This window comes from Odocoileus virginianus, chromosome 12 (assembly GCF_023699985.2).
Source record: "Odocoileus virginianus isolate 20LAN1187 ecotype Illinois chromosome 12, Ovbor_1.2, whole genome shotgun sequence".
Taxonomy (NCBI): domain Eukaryota; kingdom Metazoa; phylum Chordata; class Mammalia; order Artiodactyla; family Cervidae; genus Odocoileus; species Odocoileus virginianus.
Window position 1 is genome coordinate 5,090,068 of NC_069685.1, and position 25,113 is coordinate 5,115,180.

The following is a 25,113-nucleotide window of genomic DNA, read 5'->3' on the forward strand; positions in this document are numbered from 1 at the left end:
ATACCTTACAAAGATGCATAACTCATTCTTTTAAAATCTTTCCGTTTTTCTTGTTGGTTTTCAAGTTAGTATATTTTGTCCTGAGTATCTATAATGTATAGTCATAGAGCTGTATATTCTGTGTGAATATCAACGGATGGTTTTTTCCTACCTTTATTGTATTATCTCTAGATTTCCCTCTTATTATGGGTTTACTGTTTGTACTGTCCTCAGTGCCCACAGTCATTCTTTATGCCTTATCATAATTACTTTTCAAGAGCATTCTATTTACATTATTCTCTTTACCCTTTTGTAATAATGTGTTTTAAATCACTGACTGTTACTTCCATTCTAATTTTGAAATTAAATATGTCTTTTAAACGAAAATGAAAATCACTAAGAACAGCATGTTGAATATGGTTCTTTTCTGTGTGGGTTAACTTGACATATTCCCATGTATTGGTCCTTAAACCAGAAAATGTGAAAGGTATATTACTCTCAAGGAATATATACGATGGGTATCAATTTTTAAACCACCATACCTTATTCTTCTGCACAAATATTAGGGGGAGAAATTCACTTCTCCAGTCTTGTAAAGAGTAAAACAAAGTAGAAATAATAGAAGAAACTATGAAACATTTATTTTCTATATGAATTAGCTATGCATAATTAATATTGCAGACATATGAAAATTTAAGGGTTTTTTTTTTTTCAGTATTACTGGTGCTAACATTAAGATTTAATAATTGGACAGGTGATTTTTTTTTTTTAAACATATCTCATTTGTTTTACCTTATAGATGAAAAGAAAGTTGGACCATGGTTCTGAGGTCCGCTCTTTTTCTTTGGGAAAGAAACCATGCAAAGTCTCAGAATATACAAGGTAATATTAAGTATAATTTGATTCTCTCCCTATTCTCATGTTTCTTTAAAGAGTTGATTCTGAAAAGCTTTCATTCACTTTATTCTCATAGAGTTACAATGTCACTAATACTGTTGACTATTTAGCACATTTTGCCATCACTGAAAATTGGGAAACATACATTTTAAATAAGGAGAAGAATGACTACCACTGTGGGTATACATTTTGTTACTAATACATTGAAGTAAGACACACCCAGAAGTTCTCTTATCAACAAAAGTTTTAAATTATAATTTTGAAGGAATTCTAAAAAGTAAGTCCTGATATATGGATATGAACAAATGTATCTTGTTTCTATAGCAACAGCTGTTCGAGGGTAGATAGTTATATATGGGTAACTGAAGATACATTTAGTAGCAGTGAAATAGACCTCACAATTACTAACGAAATCTTATTTCATGAGGTTACTGTGTTAGAAACCGCCTTTTATTTGCTTTGTAAGCCTAATGTTTTTAACACATAAATTTCCACACCAGTAGAATAGTTTCCATAACAACTAAATACAATTGTAGTCTTGTTTCCTGCACCATTCCATCATTTTTGGATTTTGCATCAGTATAAAACTTTTCCTTCTCCCACACTAATTAGGTTAACTTAAGCACAATATCTATTACCCAGCCAATTAAAAATGGCTTTGGATGTCATTTGGAATGTGGTGTTTTAAATTTTAAATGACAAAAGCATCTTAAGGGCTTATTATGAGTCTTGTTGGCATATTTGTCACTTCAAATAATTGATTGAAAATTAGATATAGAAACCGTAGGAGCTTTGTGATGTGACATTTCTTTTTTTCCCCTCAAAATTTTGATTTAGAGTTATTCTTTAAAATGCAATAAAATTAACATTACTCAGACTTGTGATTAAACATTGTTACAGATTGCATCTCTTTTCTTCCAGGGAACAGTTTATACTTTTATTTCATTCAGTTCTGGAAAATATTCCTTTCAGATGCCTTTTGTTGAAATTTAGAAATCATGATAATTAGAACAGTTTATATACCAAAAATGCAAAAATGATACAGAAGAGAACAGTAAGGCTATTTCTTGCTTATTCAGAAAATACTTTTTGTTGTGATTTTCCCATGTTAACTGACCCCCTCTCTTATGCTTTGCCTTCTGACAGTTTCACTGTGTTTTGGCACTTTCACCAGAGGGTGTGGAGTGATAGATGAAACTGTTCACTTCATTTTTGCTTTTCTCTACTGGTCTTGGTAAACTCTTTCTTGGATGAGAATGCTGAGTTTAATGTTTAAAGTAAGCTATTTTTTTAGGGTATAGATTTCAGTCAACCATATAATTTTGGTCTTCTGTTAATAAGACTAATACCAGGGCAGAAGTATTAAATGGTTCAGTTGTTTTTAAGGCCATTTATAAATGAATGCTGAATTTTTACCATAGAACACATTTTAGTAAAGTTTTTCTTCTGTCACTCACTTTTTTCTATTGAGAAAGTACCTGCAAAGGAGAAAGTTTTATTTTTAACCTTCAACACAGTCTTACTAAAGAAAACCAGGCAGCATATTGATTGCCATGTCTTTTTAGAGACTTGGTCAGTGTATATTTGATGTTCTTTAATTTTGTTGAAAGATTTTCTAATAATAAAATGAGACTATGATTTTTCATTATTTTTATTAGAAAATTTAAGTTACAATCACATTCTATTTCATTTCAGAGGAGAAAATAGAGCTTACCTTTAAAATTTGATAGAAGAAAAAATAGATTTAATTGTTTTATGTTAGAGACCATCTTAGATGAATAATGTTAAAAGATTTTAAAGTGGTAGATATGAAGATTTTTCTGTATTTTTCTGAGATGCATTTATAAGCAAAATAATGAGATATGCTAGATAGAAAAGAATTGGGGTTACTTCATTAGTAATTTTTCAGACCTTAATAGGTAACTATTAGGATACAGTTTATATGTTCTTTGAATTTTAAACACTGTACTGTCTTAGCTCAATAAACTGAAGATTACTTTGCAAATGTAATTTTGTTAACTGAATCTTCCTGCTCCTTTTTTCCACACGTCTCTAAAATAGAGATGTTTAGTATTTACTTATTTTATTAGTTGGCAGAATCAATTGAATTTCAGATTTGTGGTGTGTGTGTGTGTGTGTTTACTGTCTCAGAATTTAAATTATTGGATAATGGTATTTTGATGATCTCATTTCACTTAATGTTGCTTATAATATGTTCTCACTACCTACCTATTTGAGTAAATACATTTCTAATCAAGGCTCACTCCTTTTTTTTTTTTTTTTTAATTTATTTCTTTTTTCTTTGGCTGCACTGTGCAGCATGTGGGATCTCAGTTTCCCCACCAGGAACTGAACCCTGGTCCCTGGCATTTAGAGCACGAAGTCTTAACCCCTGGGCCACCAGGCAAATCCCTCAAGGCTCACTCTTATCAAATACTGTATAGACTAAGCTTAATAATAACAATAGAAAATTAGAGAATATACAAATATAAATAATTTAGAAGGCATTAGGGGCAAACTTAAGGAATAATGTGGCCAGTGAAATGTCTAAAGCCTTTGAATATACTACTACTTATGATATTTTAAAGCATTAATAAGTCTTCCACCCCTTTTTATGAAAGAAACTTAAATTTTTACTTAATAATGTTCCTAAAGACCAGTCATAAGACAATTGGAACCTGAATCTTCTAAGAAAGTATTTTGAAATTATTGGTGTGTTATCAACAACTTGCAGTTTTGCCATAGAGATTCTACCATTTGGTTGCAATTAGCTGTGCTGGGATGAAAACAGCTGGTTACGTAGGAGGGAGGAAACTTAGCTAAGAATAGCAGAATAAGTTTTGTGTCTCCTTGCTTTCTGGGAATAAGCAAATACAAATAAGAATTTGATGTTTGAGATACACCATATCGCTCATCAGAGCCCCTAGCCCTTAATAAATGTCTCTCTGCTCCACCCTTGCACTTCTGTAGCACCACTGGGCTTGTGCCATGTTCAGCAACACCAACGACTTTTGGAGACCTGCGAGCCGCCAATGGTCAAGGGCAACAGCGACGCCGAATTACATCTGTGCAGCCACCTACAGGCCTCCAGGAATGGCTGAAAATGTTTCAGGTGACATGGCTAAACACAGTACTTGAAATGCTTCACTTAGTTGCTGTGGCAATAAGGGATTATTCAGCCATGGAAAGGAACATGCTACACCATGGATAGCCCCTCAAAATCATATGCTAAGTGAAAGAAGTCAGACACAAAAGGCCACATAATCTGTGATTATATGAAATATCTAGAACAGACAAATCCATGGGAGACAGAGGGCAGATTAGTTAGTGATCGCTAGGTGATGTTTGGAGGATAGACTGCCAGTAGGTACTGCCCTTCTTTCAGGGGTGATGGAAGTGATCTGGAATTGGACAGTGGTGATGGTTACACAACAGTATGGATGTGTTGGGAGCTATTGAAGTGTACATTTATATGGTGAATTTTATGTTTGTGAAGTATATCTCAATTAAAAAATGCTATTAAATACAAGGGAACTCAACTTTAAATTTTAAGTATATTAATCAAGAGGGTCCAATGCTTATTTCGTGTAAAGTGTCCATTTGCACTGTTCATTGCTTTTTAGATAATAAGGTATTTCTTTTTCTCTTTTATGTTTGGATTTCTGGTGTTAGTGAATGTACTTTTTTCTAAACTGCATGGTTTGGAAGTTAAGCATTTAGGAGTGTTAGTCACTGGTAGTAACTTATCCATCACCGTTACCCTCATAGCCTCCAAGAGTTGATGCAGCTTTTTTCCATAGATGCCGTGCTTGTATGTAGCTTATTGTGCTCAGAATTCTGATTACTATATTTTACTAGCATATAAAGTTTGGGGAACTTTACCAGGAAGATTGGTTACAACCAAACCTTGAATCTTAGGAATTTTTCAACTCATGATAGTGATATTAATTTATCTCTTCTTCTACTGAGATAATGCATAGAAATCAAGTATTTAGCAAAGCAGTTGGCATGGATTAAACATTCTTTGTAAATAGTAAATAATATAAAGTATGTAAAGTGACGGTCTCTCTGATTATAGCCACCATACTAGTATAAATGAATATATTTCCTTACGTCTGACTGTTCGATTGATGGTATTTTTTGAATCCTAGGGGAATAATGGTTGAAAAAGAAGATACTTTATGGATTTTGTTTGTTTCTGATTTTTAAGTGCCCATTTATATAAATCCCAATATTTTAAATACTTGAGCAAATACTAAATGTCCCAGTTTTTTTCTTCTGTAGCTGGAAAATGTACCTGAAGCAATGTTTGTTTAAAATGGATTTTTAAAATTGTTTTCTACTCTTCAGGTAATTTCAGAGAAACTAGAATAACCTTTTTTTTTCCAGTTGATAACTGAAAGGTTAGAGCAGCACCTCTCAACAGGGGGCAAATATTCCTGTGGTTGAAACATTTTTAGCTGTTGCAAGGCTGGGGTGCAGGACACGGCTGGCATCTGATGGTGGAGTCAGTGTGAAGGACAGCCACCCTCAACACAGAGTAATCTAGCCCAGAATAGCAGCTACTGAACTTGAGAATCTAAGGCTTCAAGGCATGAAAGTTGCACTTCACTGTTAAGATGTTATGAACACTACAATCACAAAGCTGTTTGTTTTGTTTTCATAGTCATTTGTTAATTAAACTTACCTTTTATAAGAATTATTCTCTCCCCTCATCTAAGTTCTTTTACCTTAGGTTCATGATTTATGTTATTTTAATCTTTTCCTAAACATGCCCTCAGAATTCTAAATTTTTTGTCTCATCCTTTTAAAAAGAGGTGTATTCCCCCCATTAGAGGTGAAAAAAGACTTATAGTGCCTTAAAGAAATGCTTTAGCGGTTGTATCATCTCTGATTGAGCCGAGGAGACAGGAACATGAGTGTGCATTGTCATGTTTATACACACATACAGTGTGAGCAGCGCAGCACTTGAGAACATAAAGCACTGATTTCATGTGATTTTTATAGGAAAGTACCAACATGATGGAAAATTACACTGTCAGTAATAGTTTTATCATCACTGTAGACACCCTCCAAAATACTTATTTTATATGCAAAGCTTATCAGAAGGTAGTCTAGACTGTAATTTATTTTGTATGGGCCTTTTTTTTCCCCCCAGTGTTTCAGAGTTCCAGAATATTCTTTGCTAGCTATTTAGTTTTACCAATTTTAAGAGAACACTCTCAAATGCTAATCTATAGTAGGGAGCTTTTGTGCTCTATTTTGCATTGAGGGTGTGTTAGGGAATCCTTTGTTCAGTGTTTGCTTGTTTAGCTCACTCATGCTTTTCTTAATGAAATGTCGTCATGTTACCATGTACTGTATTAGGTCATCAGATCTGAGATACCATAGATTATTAGATGCATCCCAACTTCAGAAATGTTAATTGTAAATTTAAAAAAAAATTGTTTAGAATGAATGAGATTTAGTAAACTAACATATAGAATTATCCCCGAAGGCTTAATACTGTATTTTTTTCACATAACTATTCTGTAGCAAAAAAAATTTACTAGCAACAGAAGGTCAGCTAGATAAATCAAGATCTTAATCCTTTGAGTACCTTGTCTGCCTGACACACCCACGGCCTCATTGTAGTGCCTCATATCCTTTTTTTTCAGGGCTGGTGCCAGAGTAACTAGGAATGAATCACTTGCCTAAAGGCTTGCAATGCTTTAATGCTTAACTTGGAGAGAGATAATTTCATAGTAAAGTAGGGGAGTCATGAGTTGACCTATGTAGTATAGTTGAAGGATAATTAAACTGGCTTGATTTCTACAGATGTGCTGCGGGGCATTTAATGATGCCTTTTCTATGGTATAACAAGCAAAATGGGAGAACTTGTCCCCTTACTGTTCTGCTATTGCTCCTAAGACAGTGATACAGCATGATTTTGGTCCAGCTCCATCTATTCTGACAAAGTACTCTGTACTCAATTTATAAATGGAATAAGAACAAATGATATACCATTTTAGATAAAAGGAAATTGAAACAGAATGCCACTCTGAAATAGAAGTGCCAATTAGAAACAAAACTAAAAAAGTCCAGAAATTTTGTATTGTTTGAATTTTCAGTTGCCATTGATTCTTTTTTTTTTTGGCAACACCAGATTGATGCTTTCAGACTGTTAATTTGGGAGTAGAGGATTGGTCATTTTTTTGTTTTGTTTTATGTCATTTATAATATATAGTTTTTCAGTTGCAGATGTTAGACTAGGTAAAGGTATATTAACATTCTCTGAAATTGGTATTCAGAAGTATCCTGATATAATGAGAAGCACTTTGACTTAGAAGGAGAAGCTTTTAGTACCAATTCTGGCTTTGCCTCTTAATAATTGGGTAATTTCATTGATATTATGTAACCACTCTTGCCATTGTTCTCATCCTCCGTGAAACAGATATAACACTAAAAAGTTGTCAAAAGAGAGAAAACGTGTAAAAGTGCTTAAAGCTATACTTGAAAATACAGTAGAAACTCAGTAAAAGAAGTGTCCTTTGTGAGCCTGTTTTCGCAAGTCTAAGAAGAAGCTATTAACACTAGCTTCATACAAATGTCATCAGATTAACAGTATCAGCATTATTTTAATCAAAGCATATTTATATTGTATTAAAACTATGATGCACTTTGAAAATACCTGTTATACTCCTTAATATGTTTTCAATAATAAAACAAAATACTTCTGTGTTTTGAAATTAAAAGTGGAATAAAAACTACTCTTTTGGAGGACTTAGGTTTTATGGTAACACTTAGAAATTGTACATGTTTTCTAACTTATTTGGATCTCTTTTATTTGCTAATTAACAAAATATTAAAACAGAATAGTGCCAGAAGTAAATGAATACAAAACTACTTTGCCGTTATATTTGAAACAGCCCTATCAAGAAGCCCTTTTAGGTGAGAAAGAGTGGAAGAAGGTCATGTATGTAGCCAGAGAGGACTAAGGGAAAATGTTTCTGTCTGACATCTTGAAGACTTCTATGTAAAAGTAGAATCAGACTGTTTATTGGTTTCTTCAGCAAACAAGACCTGGATCATATTCTTCGAGTTGGATTTTGTTGTAAATTTGAACTTTACAATTAGAACTGACCCAGAGAAGAATGGAGATTCTAAGTATTCTAGTCCTGAAACTGTTTAAACAGACTAGATAACCATCTTCGGGAGATATTAGAGAAGTGAGTTCTTCATCACATGAAATTCAGGTGCTAAACTGCCTAAAGTCATAGAGTATGTGTATCTGAATGAGATACCAAGGATCGTCCCAACCAATAACCACAGCTCGTTTGTGAATCACCGCATCACTACTGGAGAGGTTGGTTATTTAAAACATAAAATGCCCTCAGCCCCACCTTGACCCCTGAATCAGACTCTTTGATGGTGGATTGGAGGACTCCATGAATCTTGCACCACTCAGCCAGCACCTGGGAACCACTGGTCTGGCCAAGCCCCTCATTATACCCAAGGTGGGGTCTCCGAGACGCAGACTAATTAAGGGGCTTCCCTGCAGTTGTGCAGTGAGTTGCTAGTGAAACTAGGCCCCTGATTACAGTTCAGGGCTCCTTCTACTCGTCTCGGCTACTTGCAGGTACTCTCTAATTATCTGAAATCAAATAACACTTTCATGGGGAATTTTCAAGTTTGCATTTTAATTTTGTACACAAATTAAATTTTGTTTATCTTGATGATCCTTTCTGAATTTGGAATGTTTTTCCTATCCCCTTCAATATGTTCCACTAACTTTACCATGTAAGACCAAAGGAAAATGCTTTTTTCTTTATAAGAACAACTACTTTTCAGAGCAGAAATAAAATAATTATCAGACTTTCCAACACTTTTTCAGATAAAGAAGCTAAGGACTGCAGAAGTAAGTTCAGTTCAGTTGCTCAGTCGTGTCCGACTCTTTGTGACCACTGTGCAGCACGCCAGGCCTCCCTGTCCATCACCAACTCCCGGAGCTTACTCAAACCCATGTCCATTGAGTCGGTGATGCAATCCAACCATCTCATCCTCTGTCGTCCCCTTCTGCTCCTACCTGCAATCTTTCCCGGAATCAGGATATTTTCAAATGAGTCAGTTCTTCGCATCAGGTGGCCAAAGTATTGGAGTTTCAGCTTCAGCATCAGTCCTTTCAATGAATATTCAGGACTGATTTCCTTTAGGATGGACGTGTTGGATCCCTTGCAGTGCAAGGGACTCTCAAGAATCTTCTCCAACACCACAGTTCAAAAGCATCAATTCTTTGGCAATCAGCTTTCTTTATAGTGCAACTCTCACATCCACATGACTACTGGAAAAACCATAGCTTTGACTAGAAGGACCTTTGTCCACAAAGTAACATCTCTACTTTTTAATATGCTGTCTAGGTTGGTCATAACTTTTCTTCCAAGTAACAAGCGTCTTTTAATGGCATGGCTGCAATCACCATCTGCAGTGATTTTGGAGCCCAAAAAATAAAGTCTGTCACTGTTTCCCCATCTATTTGCCATGAAGTGATGGGACCAGATGCCATGATCTTAGTTTTCTGAATGTTGAGTTTTAAGCCAACTTTTCATGCTCCTCTTTCACTTTCTTCAAGAGGCTCTTTAGTTCTTCTTCACTTTCTGCCATAAGGGTGGTATCATCTGCATATCTGAGGTTATTGATATTTCTCTCGGCAATCTTGATTCCAGCTTGTGCTTCATCCAGCCCAGCATTTCTCATGATTTACTCTGCATATAAGTTAAATAAGCAAGGTGACAACATATAGCCTTGACATACTCCTTTCCTGATTTGAAACCAGTCTGTTGTTCCATGTCCAGTTCTAACTGTTGCTTCCTGACCTGCATACAGGTTTCTCAAGGGGCAGGTCAGGTGGTCTGGTATTCCCATCTCTTTCAGAATTGTCCACAGTTTGTTGTGGTCCACACGTCAAAGGCTTTGGCACAGTCAATAAAGCAGTAGTAGATGTTTTTCTGGAACTCTTTGCTTTTTCAATGATCCAACAGATGTTGGCAATTTGATCTCTGGTTCCTCTGCCTTTTCTAAATCCTGCTTGAACATCTAAAAGTTCACAGTTCGCGTACTGTAGAAGCCTGCTTGGAGAATTTTGAGCATTGCTTTGCTAGCATGTGAGATGAGTGCAATTGTGTGGTAGTTTGAATATCCTTTGGCATTGTCTTTCTTTGGGATTGGAATGAAAGCTGACCTTTTCCAGTCCTGTGGCCACAAACTCCAGTCCTGAGTTTTTCAAATTTGCTAGCATATTGAGTGCAGCATTTTAAGAGCATCATGTTTTAGGATTTGAAACAGCTCAATTGGAATTCCATCACCTCCACTAGCTTTGTTTGTAGTGATGCTTCCTAAGGCCCACTTGACTTCACATTCCAGGATATCTGGCTCTAGGTGAATGATCACACCACTGTGATTATTATCTGGGTCATGAAGATCTTTTTTGTACAGTTCTTCTGTGTATTCTTGCCACCTCTTCTTAATATCTTCTGCTTCTGTTGGGTCCATACCATTTCTGTCCATTATTGTGCCCATCTTTGCATGAAATGTTCCCTTGGCATCTCTAATTTTCTTGAAGAGATCTCTAGTCTTTCCCATTCTATTGTTTTCCTCTTATTTCTTTGCATTGATCACTGAGGAAGTCTTTCTTATCTCCCCTTGCTATTCTTTGGAATTCTACATTCAAATGGGTATATCTTTACTTTTCTCCTTTACCTTTTGCTTCTCTTCTTTTCATAGCTATTTGTAAGGCCTCCTCAGACAACCATTTTGCCGTTTTGCATATCTTTTCCTTGGGGATGCTCTTGATGCCTTCCTCCATGTCAAAATTGGGAACCAATCTTGGAAGCAGACTAAGCAGGCAAGTCCCAGTGATACCATCCGGTATACAGAATAGAAACTTTCTGTGGGAAGAGTTTTGAGATAGCATTGGTGCAGTGTTTCCTGACTCTTTGGGGATTCATTCATTTATTCAACAAATATTTACAGAATAACTGTCAGGTGCTAGGCCCTAATTTGAATCTGGGATACAATAATGAACAAAATAAACAAAACCCTTTTCTGAAAACCTTTAGTCAGGAGAGAGAGGGGGTTTTGAAATGGTGTGCAGTCTTTGAAAATTGCACAGAGAAGGTGCTGGAGAAGGGACTAGGGAAGTAAAGCGCGTGGGTGCCAGGAAAAGAGTAGTCTAGGAATCACCAAGGGAAAAGGCTCGAAGCAGGGCGTGCTGGGTGTGACTGAGGCGCAGAGAGAGGATCTCTGGCCAGGGCAGAGTGAAGGAGGGGAAGAAATAGGAAATTAGAGCCTCGTGGACCAGCCTAAGGACTTTGGGCTTTACTGCGAGTGAAGTGAGAGGGCTTCAGGCAGAAGAGTGAGCTGACGTTCAGCACTGTCACTCCAGCTGTCTGTGGAGAACAGAACTAGGAGGGCAAAGGTGGGGAGCTGGGAGACCAGGTAAGCAGTCACAGGAATGACCCGGGTGACAGTAGTAGCTTAGACCGTTGTAGTAATAGTCAGATTCTGGGTATATTTGCATTTTATGGCCTTAGAATAAACTGATGGATCAGAGCTATCTGATGGTGAGAGTGAGGGAATTGAGGATGACTTCAGAGTTTTGGGCCAAACTAATATAACAATAACATTTTACTGAAATGGGGAGGATTGTGGTCTTGCATATTTGAAGAGAAAGATCATGGATATAGTTTCTGTTACATACCCAAGAATATATGGTGGATAAGCAATTTTATATACAGGTCTGGAATTCAGGGAAGAAACCCAGGCTGGAGAGAGGAAATCTAGGGCCTATGTAGTCCAGACCTTTGTTGGAACTATCTAAGAGATGTGACTTAAGTCATTGGAAGGTTGAATATGTATCGTCCTTGAAAACAGTCTCATTTATTTTGTAGCTTACAGCTTATGTTACTAACTCTTTGTTAGTAGTATATGTTTCAGTAAAATGTCACAAAGTAACATCTGCCAAATGCATATTTAATTCAAATTGAAATATAAGTTAAATTTTATATAACCTATCAAATATTTTAAAACAAAAAAATACTGTTTTAAGTCTTAGAAGCATTTTGCTGTACGGGCATTATTTTCATCATGGCCTTTGCCTTAAATATATATTTAAATTTGTGGCGCAGTTTCTAACATTTACCTAAGATCTGAATTAGTTATTTATCTTCTATTCTAGCCTTTTTCATTGTATACTGCAGCCCCTAAAATCCTTGAAAAGATATACATTTATATTTTTTTCTGTTAGAGGCTTCCCTGGTGGCTCAGTGGTAAAGAACTTTGCAGGAGATGAGTGTTCAATCCCTGAGTCAGGAAGATCCCCTCAAGGAAATGGCAACCCACTCCAGTATTCTTGCCTGGAAAATTACATGGACAGAAGAATCTGGCGGGCTACAGTCCATGGAGGCGCAGAGAGCTGGACATGACGAGCATGCACACACACACATAGCACTTATATACCATGTGTCGATGCTGCTTTTCTGTCCCTTTTTTACAAACAGCAATAATACGTCAATTGAAAAAAAAAATATTGAGCATGTGTAGTATATGAACAAGTCCGCAGTTATCTGTTACCCAAAAGGGGCATGTTTTTATACTAGTGTCCATGAATCCTTATCATGTAGATAGAGAAGAACAGCATATTATAAGAACCTACATCTTCCTGTGAGGAATGTAAATCAATAACACAGTGTATAGTACTGTTACTAAGTACAGATGAGTGGCAATTGATGAGCATGAGTTTTGTCAAAGAGGTGAGTTTTGTCAAAGAGGTAGGTTTTGAGCCAGGATTTGAAGCTGTGTAAGGAAAACAGAGTGAAATAAATTTCAAATTAACTACTTTTAACTGGTCAAATAAAAGCAAGAAAGTAAAAGTCACTCAGTTGTGTCCGACACTTTGCAACCCCTGGACTGTACAGTTCGTGGAATTCTCCAGGCCAGAATACTGGAGTGGGTAGCCTTTCCCTTCTCCGGGGGATCTTCCCAACCCAGGGATCGAACCCAGGCCTCCCACGTTACAGGGGGATTCTTTACCAGCTGAACCACTAGGGAAGCCCTGTAATTGGTCATGTGTGTGCATATACACATATATGGATATTTTTAATTTCTATGTATAAATCTTCACCCTAACCAAAAAGGATACACAGTGAGTACTCAAGGAGAATGTTCTGGGTATGTGTGTCAAGGTAAAAGGAAAAAATACAGCTTATTCCAGCCTCTGTTTCCTCATATTTGAAGGTAAGAATGGAGATATTCCCCAAGGTTTTTATGAATAAGTGAGATAATGTTTGTGACATTATTATGTAGTAGTACTGTGGAAGCACTGCTGAAATGTTTGCTAGTTGTTAGTTTAGTCTACACTTAAAGAAAGAAGAGAGGATTCATTGCAGATTCTGAAGGGGTAAATATTTTAAGAAATACTTTAAAAAGGCTTTCAGTGACCTCAGAATATCTCAGTTTTCAACTGTTGTCTATTTCACATATTACAAAATCCAGGTTCCTAGTTTGAGCAAAAAATGGAATGTCAAAATCCAGATTTTTCTAGCTCCAAACCTCACATATTGTTCTGTCTTCTCCCATTTCCAAAATGGACATAATAATTCATAAAGGTACTCTATCATCTTGCTCAAGGATGTTTTTTCATCTAAGTGTTTCAAAGTTACTTAAATGTTTTCTTTGACTTTTGTACATGAGAGCCCTGACATTTTAAATGATTCACATGTCTGTCTGGTTTTTCCTTTTAAGAATCATGGCATTCTGGGGAAGTGTTCCTCATTGAGGGGAAAGAAAAATTAGGCAACCCCTTAGTATAGTTTAATGGAGCTCATATTTTTGAGGTATAATTGTTTTTGTTTTTCCATAATATATACTTTATTTCTTATTCTCTTTTATTTTAGCCTTTCTTCATATTCTCATTTTACTGTTAAGTCAGCTGCCACTTACTGTTATTTGCTGTTTTTTATTGAAATTATTTTCACATAGCAAATCAAAGCCCTTTTAATTTGTGGAAAACACGTGTCAGATGGGCATTCTAGCCAGTTGTTAATTTTTCTCTAGTCGATGCTGCCAGTCTGCTCTCCGATGAGTGCCTTACTAAAACCATGAAGTTTTATGGTGCCGACTGGAAAGGAAGGGAAGAAAGGAAAATCATTTCTCAAAATTCTCTATTTACTCAATAGCCCAAACCAATGTTTCTGAATAAAATTTTGTTTTCTCAACCAGTGTCTTGGTGGTAGATTAACATATTGCAATTATAATAATATGCAAAAATATTTTTCTGTCAAACTCAAAGCTTTTACACAATAAAGATAGCTAGAAATTTGAAGAGGCTAAATGATTATCACTTCAGTGCCTTCTTTTGTAAGTAGCCACTTTTTATATTTCGTATAGATGTTGATTTTCCTTTATGAGCTTATAATTTGAGACATTTATTAAAATAATAAAAATTTCTGATTCCTCTTTGATAGAGCTGGAGTGGACCAGAGAAATTGCTTGCTTTAGATGAACTTATTGATAGTTGTGAACCAACCCAGGTAAAACATATGATGCAAGTGATAGAACCCCAGTTTCAACGAGACTTCATTTCCTTGCTCCCTAAAGAGGTAAGGATTATCAATTATATTCTTCATTGGTGCTGTTTGAAAATATAAATCAACAGCTACCCTCTTTAGAAGTTGTTTTGCTAATTACAGTATTCAGTATTGTCAGTTTAACACTTAATTAGTGTTAAAGGTTGCTGTAAATGATAAGCTACCATAGTTTAGCATAATTTTCAGATTAAAGTATACTTACGGACTAAGTATCTTCTCTCCACCACTGGAATAAGTCATACATGAGACTAAGCTATTGAGTTTCATTAATTTGATTGTTCCTTTACCAAGATTTTTTTCCCAGCTTATTTGAAGTCCAGCCTTTAATTATCTTGGTGTATTCATTACATTAGTAGATTTTTTTTATTCTGATTTTATTAAAACAGCGGTATTTTTTCTTATTTTGTTGTTTGTTTATCCTGAGTCCCTTTAAGACTAATAGTTTCATAACTCTGTTGGATTGTACTTCTCTGTGAGTTACATTATGTGATTATTTTGAAGTATATAAAATTTCACATGTGTATCTTCTGTTATTCATCTCCCTTTTTACCCCATCACACACACACATGCCAAATCACAGATTTCCCATACCAATTACATTTCTTGGAGCATTTCTTTTAGAATTACTTATACCTATTTGTTTTAATATCTTTGTATAATATAAAGCGTCTTTGTTTTTTTATAATAGACTATGATCACATGTGTATTCCTGACCATAAATAAGGCATCGTTTAGATGTAGTTCTTTCATTGAGGTTGTAGGCATCATAGTTTCATTTTTGTCAGCAAACAGAAATAACATTAATGCTACCAAGATTTATATTTTCACAAAAATTTTATATAGATCAGCTAATTATAGATCAGCCAAGAAAACAATATAAAATACCATTTATGTTAGTATAAATACAAAGGCAAACAGTCCTGAAACTTCAAATTTGAAGAGAAAGGAAGTTGATTTCTTTTTCAGATAACCATTCTACATATCCTAAGGGCATTAAAGATAGTCCTGATGATAATTTCACATTGGATATTTATAAAATTGGTTTCATCATAGTTAATGGATGAAATTAAGTGTAACTCCAGGAGAAATCAAAGTGGAAAAAAACATCATTTTCCTGAAATGTTTCTACTTTGGAGTGATTTTTTTAAATGACATTGTTCCAGGAAAAAATTTTGTATTCTTGCTGGCTCATTCTAAAACTGAACCCTTTGGATAGATTTGGCTTATGAAAGTGACATAAGCTCTCTTTACTTCCACAAGGGTGCTATTAATAGGAAACTCTTTTTTATGTATTTGATCAAAAGTGAATTTATTCACCTTTGATATATCTTTCATAGTTTTCCTTGATAATCCTCCCTATTTTTTATTTTTGTTAATATAGACTTTTCTCTGAGTCTAGTTTGTCGTCATATCTCTAAAGATTGTGAGCTTTTTGGTTTATTTGGATTTCCATAGTAGCTTCATAACACAAAAACATATGATTTATAAAAATTGCTAAGAATCTAAAAAGTATAATTTATTGATAACCATGCAATAAAGATTTTCTCGGATTAAGTGTTCATTTGAAGATTGCCTGAGGGCAAAGAAGTTTTGCTAGACAGGAGAATGAGTGAGCCTGGCTTAGCATGACTCCTGTCTCCCCCTGCCCCCCGCCCTCTTTAATTTATTTTTTATTGAAGTGTAGTTGAATTACATTGTTGTGCTAATTAGTGTTACACAGAAAAGTGACTCAGTTAAACATACAAACACATTCTTTTTCATATTATTTTCCATTATGGCTTATCACAGAATGTTGAGTAATAAAACACTTTCTATTTTTAAAAACACTTTATTTTATATGTAAAGAAATAATGGTGTAGATCTAAAGTTGTCAAGGAAACTAACATCTTATTGGAGACTAAGTACTATTACTATTTAATAATAATAATGTCAGGAAGTGAACTTATAATAATTTTTTATAATTCCTTTCAACAGATCTCAAAGTTCTTTACCAACACTTACTACTCTCAAAAACCTTGACAAAATATCTCACTAGTCTCACATGGGAGACTTGTGATAAAGGGCGTTATCCTTAGTTTGTAAGTAAATGCCAAAAAGAGCATAATGGTAACAGTTGATGATCTACAACAAAACCTAAATTCTTAACATAGAATCGGCCAACATTTTGTTTGTTCTTTTTTTTTTTTCTTTGATTAGTTTAATTCATTGAAATACAGCAATTCTGAGAAAGTATTATCCACTTTTTAAATATAACAAGGTGGTCTTTTATATAAGTTATAGTGAAAAACAAAAATTAGCAACTGTAATTGAAATGACAAGTTTGGGCAAAGAAAATAAAATTATCTGAAATAAATCTTCAGTTTAAGAGCTTCTCTTGTGTGGAATTAGTCCTTAGGAAGAATTACTGGTTTAGAGTTCACCTTTAATACAAATGAATAGAAAATTACATTCACTAGACCATTTGATGTGGCTCTCAGAAACCTGTAACCCCCCTCTTCAGGGTTTTAGAGAAGTGGCTTGGGACAGTGCCCACTGTCTGTTCCCATAAGGAGCCCAAAACCTTGTATTCTTTGAGGAACTGATGTAACTAATTATTGTTTTATTTTTGCTTGGCAGCCTAATTAAAAAACCATATAGAATATTGTTGCCAATATATTTTGTGTTCTCCTCCGATAGTTTAAACCTTTTCTGATTTATATTTTTCCTGATTCTGATCTTCTTATTAATATTTTTCTATTTGGCTATGTGTATTTTATACAATATCAGGATGTTTTGGTGGAATAGACAAGCGTTTAATAAGTTGAAGTTCATGGTTGAGTTAGGGCTTTTGCTGTTTTAAAAGGAATGGGTGCCAGTTACCTATGGAGTTAGCACCTCAACTTTCTTTAGCACTTGAGTGTTTCTTTACATTTCTTTTTAATGCATTTAGACACTGGACTAGATGATATCTTAATCACCAGTAATAAAGGAAATTTTGTCTGTTAAGTTTGCAGGTAAACCTTTGAAATCTGAGCCACTCTGGATTTGTTTCTTAGCATTTAAGATCCATTGAATGTTTCTGTAAATGGCCTGTTTTCAGCTTCAACTGGATAACTAAAGAATAGACTTTTTCATTTGACTCTTCTAAATATCTTGAGCATTAAGTAGCGTTTCTTTTCCACAAATATAACTTTGTACCTGATAATTTCTATGTTAAATATCAATTTCACATAGAAGACTAATAGTATGATATTAGACTGATACTAAGGGAGGCCTGACGTGCTGCGATTCATGGGGTCACAAAGAGTCAGACACAACTGAGCAACTGAACTGAAGAAACTTGCGTAGGCTTTGATTGATTGATCATTTCAAAATTAAGTGGTCTATAGAGTATCCATTAAAAATATATTGTCAAGTTATATATGTGTGTATTTGTATATGTGTATATGTATATATGAATGCACATATATATAGAGAGAGAGATAGATTGTTGAATATAGTTATGCCTTTTTATTTTAAATGAGTTTCCATATATAATACTGAATGGTCTTTTCTGATAGACCAAAAATATTATTCCACAAAAATTTTTTCACTGTCATTTGCCAATAGGAGTATTAAATTGAATACTGCTGGTTGAAATACTTTCTATAAAAGAATGTACTCAAGAAATATGTGATTAATGATGAACTCTACATATGAAAAGTCATTGGGAAAGCATAATTTACTTTATGTAATTCCTCTTTAACATGAAAAAATCATTCAGAATATGCTTTTACTCCCTATATGAGCCTAGGCCCTTTAAATGATATTTTGTCTTAACCTATAAGTTAGGTTACATGAAAAGCCAGCTTTTTTGCTCTGTTTAGTTCATTCTGTCCTAATATCGTAATTTGAATTTTTATGTGATTTGTGAGGCTAATTGAATGAGCATAGAGAAGCTGTCATTCCCCTTTTCCTGCTCTTTTATTTATTTGACTTGACTTTACACAATGGAAATAAATTGATGGTTTGCAAGTATTATAAACAAACGTTTTAAATCAGTGATATGTCAAAGACCTCGCTCAAATACACAACCCTATTTGGCCCATCAAGAAAGTCCCCATAAGCCGTATAAAGGAATTAGAACCCAATCACTTTTATAAGCCTTTGTGATTTACAAGTAAAGGGTGTAAATGTTTGAAAAGTTCATCATTCTGATATAAACACTTTGATATGATAAAGAACTATGAATTATGTCATTTCAAAGGATTCTGAAATCATGCCACATAGATCATATAAGAATCTCATTTCTTAAATGAAATTATATTTTAGTAAGGACAGAAAAAGTTAACACTTAAAGAACTAATAAAGTAAAAAAATATATAAATAGATTTGATAAAATTCTTGAGTCAGGGCTCACAGCAAAAGCAGGAGAAAAGGCCGATGGGTTTAATAAGTATTCCTTGAAGAGGTAAGGAGTTACTAGGGTCAAGTTCATAAAAACCAATAGGATATTTTTAAATCTTGTGTGTATTTGTTAAAATTGAATATTAGAAGGTACTGCCTTTCCATAATACTAGTAATTAGAATGTAAAATTATCTTACATTTATCTATAAGCACTTTATCCTATAGAGAATATTTTCTGATTAAAAAGAGATGCTTGGTATGCTATGCTTTTTCTTTTCATAGCTGGCACTTTATGTGCTTTCATTCCTGGAACCCAAAGACCTGCTACAGGCGGCTCAGACTTGCCGCTACTGGAGAATTTTGGCTGAAGACAACCTTCTCTGGAGAGAAAAATGCAAAGAAGAGGGTAAGGTTCACAATCACAGAGAGAAAATGTTTGTGGTTTGAAAAAGCAGAGTGATTCTGAAAACAAAACACAACAAAAAAATAGTAAGTTTTATGTGCTTGTAGGATAAAGTGGTGGATCAATTTAAAAAACAACTTTGGCAGCCTAACAAGGAATCAAGACTGCATCTTCATTTACATTCACCTACATACATTAAATCCACAGGTTATTCCACATGTTCAGATGAGCCAGATCTTGGCACTAGCCCCTTTAATGAGCACTGTAACTAACAGTGAATATATCTGATTTGCTTCCTAGTCTCCAGTAGAATTAATAAACAGTGAGAAAGTCAAGATGAAGACAATATAACCCCCAAATTAGCGATTACGTACTCAAATTATAGTCTATTCATTTCTTCCACAAATATTTATTAAACACCTCCTATGTGCTAGATCACTCTCATAATCTCCCCACCATGGAGCTTGTGTTCTGAGACTTGTTAACAAAAAAAACAAATCCCCTTTCTTACTAATGGAGTAGGTATCATGCATATTAATTCAAGAAAGAGCACGTTTTTTCCAGCAGGCATCTAGAAAAATATTATTTTTGAAAAAAACTATGCTAAAATATTATTTGCCTTCAACAAGCAAACTTTTTAAGAAAGAATCATAGAGGGTAAGACAGATGCGCTGCCTGTTCTCTTGCACCTCATGGAGATCATAGTGGATTGGGCAGCATTGATGGTTAGTAAAGCTGGGAGGTGAAGATCCAGAATCCTTGGTTCTTCATCCTGCCTCTGCCCTGTCTGTGGCTTGGACTGATCAGGAAACCCTTCCTTCTCAAGTCATCATAAAGTAGGATTAATTATGCTTGCTTTACTTTCTCTCATAGAATCATTGTTTTAATGACCTTTTTAAAAATTGTGATAATTTATGCATAAAATAGAATTTATCACTTTCACCGTTTTCAAGTGTACATTGCAGTGGCATTAAGTACATTGACATTGCAGTTGGTCATGCAGCCATCGCAACCATCCATCGCCAGAACTTGATCATCATCTCCGGCTGCAGCTCCGTATGCATTAAACAGTAACTCTTTATTCCTCCTCTTCACAGCCCTGGAAACCACCATTTTGTTTTCTGTCTGTATGCATTTGACTGCTCTAGGGACCTCATGTAAATATAATCATACAATAGTTGTCTTTTTGTGACTGTCTTATTTCACTTAGCATAATGTCTTAAAGATTTGTCCAAATGTGTCAGAATTTCCTCCTTTCTTAAGGCTAAACATTCCATTGTATGTATATACCACTTTTTTTCTCCATTTATCCATCAGTGGTCACTGGGTTGCTTCCACCTCTTGGCTGTTATAAAGAATGATGGTGGGAACGTGGGTAGACAAATAACTATTCAAGTCCCTACTTCCAGTTCTTTTGGGTGTTGTATCCAGGGTGAAATTGCTGGGTCATGTCACAATTTTATGTTTATTTTGAAGAATCGCTATACTGTTCTCCATAGCAGCTACATCATTTTACATTCCCACAAGCATTGCCCAAGGGTTCCAATTTATGCACATCCTCACCAACATTTTATAGAATTATTCTAAGAGAGAAATTAAATAGTCAATATACACCATGCCATACAGAATGCAAAGTTTACATGATTGTTTTGTCATAACAGTGTTCTGCATTTCGGTGGTTTTGAGCATTGGAGAAGATAAGATACATTAGAAAATGTGTAATTTGTATTATTGGTAAAGGCAGCTATACTCTTTAAATGTTCCAAATTTTAGGTATTGATGAACCATTGCACATCAAGAGAAGAAAAGTAATAAAACCAGGTTTCATACATAGTCCGTGGAAAAGCGCGTACATCAGACAGCACAGGATCGATACTAACTGGCGGCGGGGAGAGCTCAAGTCTCCTAAGGTAACCGAGCAGGGCGCCCTCCATACCCGGGCGTTCATCGGTGTTACTAGCACGCAGGGTGCTTGCTGCCGGCCCCTGGTGGGAGTGGACAGCCTGTCTTCTTTAGCAGGAAAACAGTGTGTTTCTAAAACAACAGAAAATGTAACTGACAGTGTTCCTCATTACTAATTTTTCTCTAGTCTGACAACTAACTGTACTATGTAGTTGAATAAAATTGATGACTAATTGTACTTGAATAAAAGATGAGTTGATTCACCTGTTCTATCTATTGCATGTAAATGAAAATTTCTGAATATTCTGTTGAATTTTGTGTCATACCTAAAAGTTTGTTCCCTGTCTGACCAAGCACGATTTTTTGAGGAATGCCCATGTTTGGGGGGCTTGTTTGGTAGCTTTTGTGTGTTTTAATTTTATAAATTTAAGCCTAATTCTGATTTTCTGCCTTATAACATTTCAAGTATGTAAAGAATGGCAAAAATGCTTGAAATTCTTGGCTGTATTTTTTTAACTGAATTAAAAGCGATTTGGGGAGACATTTTGTCTTAATACATACATGTTATGACAGACTTTTTTGTTAAATTGAAAAGGTTGGTGAGTATTGTCTTTCTGCTTAGTAGGTGCTTTTGTTTTTGTGTGTCAAAATTGCACGGCTGAAGTGCATATTCTTTTGGTTTGAAAAGATAAAATAGACGGTATAAAAGACATGTGTGTTCAAACCATCTTTATGAGGTTTTGATTGATTTTAGTAGTTGATGTCTCATGTATAGGTAGTAGAATATGGAAACAATAAAATGTTTAATACTTGATTCATCTACCACGAAGGATACTTCATATTTTATATAAATTTTTATTCTAGAAGTAGACTATGCATTCCTGTTGCTATTTATGGCCTCCGTTTTCTTTTCACCAGGATTTAACATATTTCTCATCTGCACATCTATGTTGTAGGTGCTGAAAGGACATGATGACCATGTGATCACGTGCTTACAGTTTTGTGGTAACCGAATAGTTAGTGGTTCTGATGACAACACTTTAAAAGTTTGGTCAGCAGTCACAGGCAAAGTAAGTTTACTTCTTTCTACACTTCATAAAGTCACTATTTGGTACATATCTTTGCAAGGATCAACCAGTGAGATGAAAGCAAAGATTCATTTTTGACTCTAGCTTAGTTTGATAGCAAGTATAAGAGCTTCTAATTTAGCTTTTTCCTTGGCATGAAAATGATGTTTCTCATGGTAGGGATGTCATTAGTTTCTTCTTCATTTGAATAGTTGGTCTATCTTTGTAACTTAGGTTAAGATTTTACAGATGTGGTGGTGTGGGGTTTTTTTTTTTTTTTTTTTTGGCCTAATTTTTCCCACTTTCATTAACCATCTAAGTTATATCTCCTTTTTTAATTTTTTTCAAAAATATGATTGAGGGGTATTTTTCCTTTTAAATTTTGTTGATAACCTAACTATAGTTTAAAAGTTAAATAAATCATGTTAATTTTGATTTATCTCAAACCCTATAAGGTAGAAGTTAAAGCGGGCTATTTAGTTAAATGAGTTTGAAGAAAACAAAGCAGCCCAGGCTCACTGCACATAATGTTATTCTTTAAAGATTCTCTTCTGAATACTTTTATCTGTCCAATGGAAAATATTTTTGTGAATTAAGTAATTGACCACCTAAAAAATAACAGAAGAAAGTGTTGGTAGGGGGAAAATCTATGTTTTAAAATGTTGATTCATGGACAAAAATCTTCTAAATATTCCAAGTCAGATGTTACAGTTTTTAAAAACAGTTTCATATTTCCATAGTGTAATATTAGTCTTGGATTTATTTCAGAGTTTTAATGTCTGTCTTTACTTGTCTAGAAGTACCTTGCCTGGCTCCTAACTACTGCCTGGGGGCAGATTCAGATGAAATGTGGTATGTAGCCACACCCAATCCTCTTGGCATTCTTTCATTGAATCCATTCCCATGGAAGAAACCAAGTTGCAGTTTTAGTATTATTATCAAAGAGGCCAGGCCAGAGCTGTCATACTTTAGCCAGAAAGGTTTACTTTCTACATCTGTGCTCCTAAATTATGTGAGTGTGTATAAAATGCAGTGCTGCCAAATAAACAAAGCAAACAAAATAGTGATGGTATCTTGTTATATTGGTGTAAAAATTATTTTCTGATATGCTAGACATTCCAATTGAGTAAATAACTTTAATCCAGATTTTAATGAGCTACTGAAATGTTATTTACATTGTTTTTCTTTCTACCTCAAAGTAATCATCTTAAGTGTTTTTGCAGTGTCTGAGGACATTAGTGGGACACACAGGTGGAGTATGGTCATCACAGATGAGAGACAATATCATCATTAGTGGATCCACAGATCGGACTCTCAAAGTGTGGAATGCAGAGACGGGAGAATGTATACACACCTTATATGGTCATACTTCCACTGTGCGTTGTATGCATCTCCATGAAAAAAGGTAGGGGAAATCCTGTAGAACTTGGGAATTCTTCCTCTGTTACTTGTGAACTTGGGGCCTGTTGTGCAGAGTTCGGTTGTATAATACTTACTGTGTCTAGTAGAGGGTGAGTGCTAATGTGCTTTTAAATTAGACTTTAATTATTCAGCTTCAGATGTTTCTCTGCTAGGAAAGCAGTGGGGTATTGCCTTAAAATCGGGCAGTTGTCATTAAGTCTCCTTCCTCCTTCAATGGTGGTGTTGGCTTCCACTTTGAAACGCCTTGTTCTGTGATCTTGACTAATACCTTAGACTTTATTGTTCTAAATCTTTGATGACTCATCATGTTAAAAATATTTGGGGTGGGAGGATATATTTTTGTTGGGAGGACAAATTCAGTTATTCAGGCTTCAAGCCTCTAGTCTCTGTAGTTATCCACCCACCACCCCTCCCCCTCTATTGTCTCCCCTATGTCCAGACAAAAGCTGAGTGAGGCTGTGGGTTTTAACTTATTGTCATTACCTGTCACCTGAACTGGTGACTGAGCTTTCATATTGGGTCACCTTGCGCACAGCTGGCAGAGAACCTCCTCTGATTATGGTAGGACCACGAGCTTTTGGGAGCCTTCTGTTGCACACTAAATTAAGGAAGAAATCCAGTTTTCAGAATAATAGCTTCAGCCAAACTGGACTGCTAACCTTTTTCTTCTCAGTATCTTTGCTGTTGCTTTTATTTCCTGCTACAGAGCCCTCCTATTAAAAGTCCTTTTTGTTTTCCATTGGCGTGTCTTCATGGTACTCCTGTTAAACAGATGTAATTTCTACCTATTTTGTCAGAAAAAGTCTCTCTGAAGGGTCCTTACAGTGAATCCACTCCAGTTTTTACTGTTCATTCTGTCCGTGGCATTCTTTATTAAGAACCATTACATTAAACTTATTTCACTCTAGGTTTGTAATACATGAAGAAAAGTGCCTTTTTCACTTGTAATTTGCATCTACTTTGAACAGTGTGCTCCACTATTAAAATTGGGGGAGTTGGTGTCAAGAGACCTTGCATTTCAGTTTTCAGTATATTCTGACTTAAATGCCTCAGTGCTTCCATTTTCTACTCTTCCAAACATGGAAAGTGGACTTTCTTTCTCTCTTAGGAATAACATTAAAGACACCTGAGTTTTCAACTCTCCTTTGTAATCCAAAGGTGATTACAGTATTTGTATCACTCTTGTTTTCGGAACAGTATCACTTTAATAATCTTGGGTCAAAATTTTAAGGGATTTCTGTTGCTTCTACATGTGTATCTTCTAAAATCTGTGTATCTTAATGCCCTCGTAGCCTATTGAATATTTTAAAATGCATAAGCAACCTTTGTTTGAGGACATATTTAAAACTGGTTAATTTAACCAGAGTATATGGTATAAAGCACATATCTTTAGCAGTTTAAATTCCAAATTCTGGCTTGTTTTGTTGAGACACTTCTATTGAATTTTTTCCCTAG

General features: G+C 35.0%; 1 protein-coding gene across 5 annotated transcripts in view; it reads left to right on the plus strand.

Moving 5' to 3' along the window:
* The window catches only part of FBXW7 (F-box and WD repeat domain containing 7), a 218,721-nt gene that overhangs the window by 187,910 nt on the left and 5,698 nt on the right, over positions 1-25,113 (plus strand). For all 5 annotated transcript variants that reach the window (XM_070474751.1, XM_070474753.1, XM_070474752.1 and 2 more), the window contains 7 exons: positions 779-861; positions 3,847-3,988; positions 14,376-14,510; positions 19,147-19,270; positions 21,041-21,177; positions 22,126-22,239; positions 23,460-23,641. In XM_070474751.1, coding sequence (XP_070330852.1) covers positions 779-861; positions 3,847-3,988; positions 14,376-14,510; positions 19,147-19,270; positions 21,041-21,177; positions 22,126-22,239; positions 23,460-23,641 — 917 coding nt within the window. The remainder of the gene's footprint in view (positions 1-778; positions 862-3,846; positions 3,989-14,375; positions 14,511-19,146; positions 19,271-21,040; positions 21,178-22,125; positions 22,240-23,459; positions 23,642-25,113) is intronic.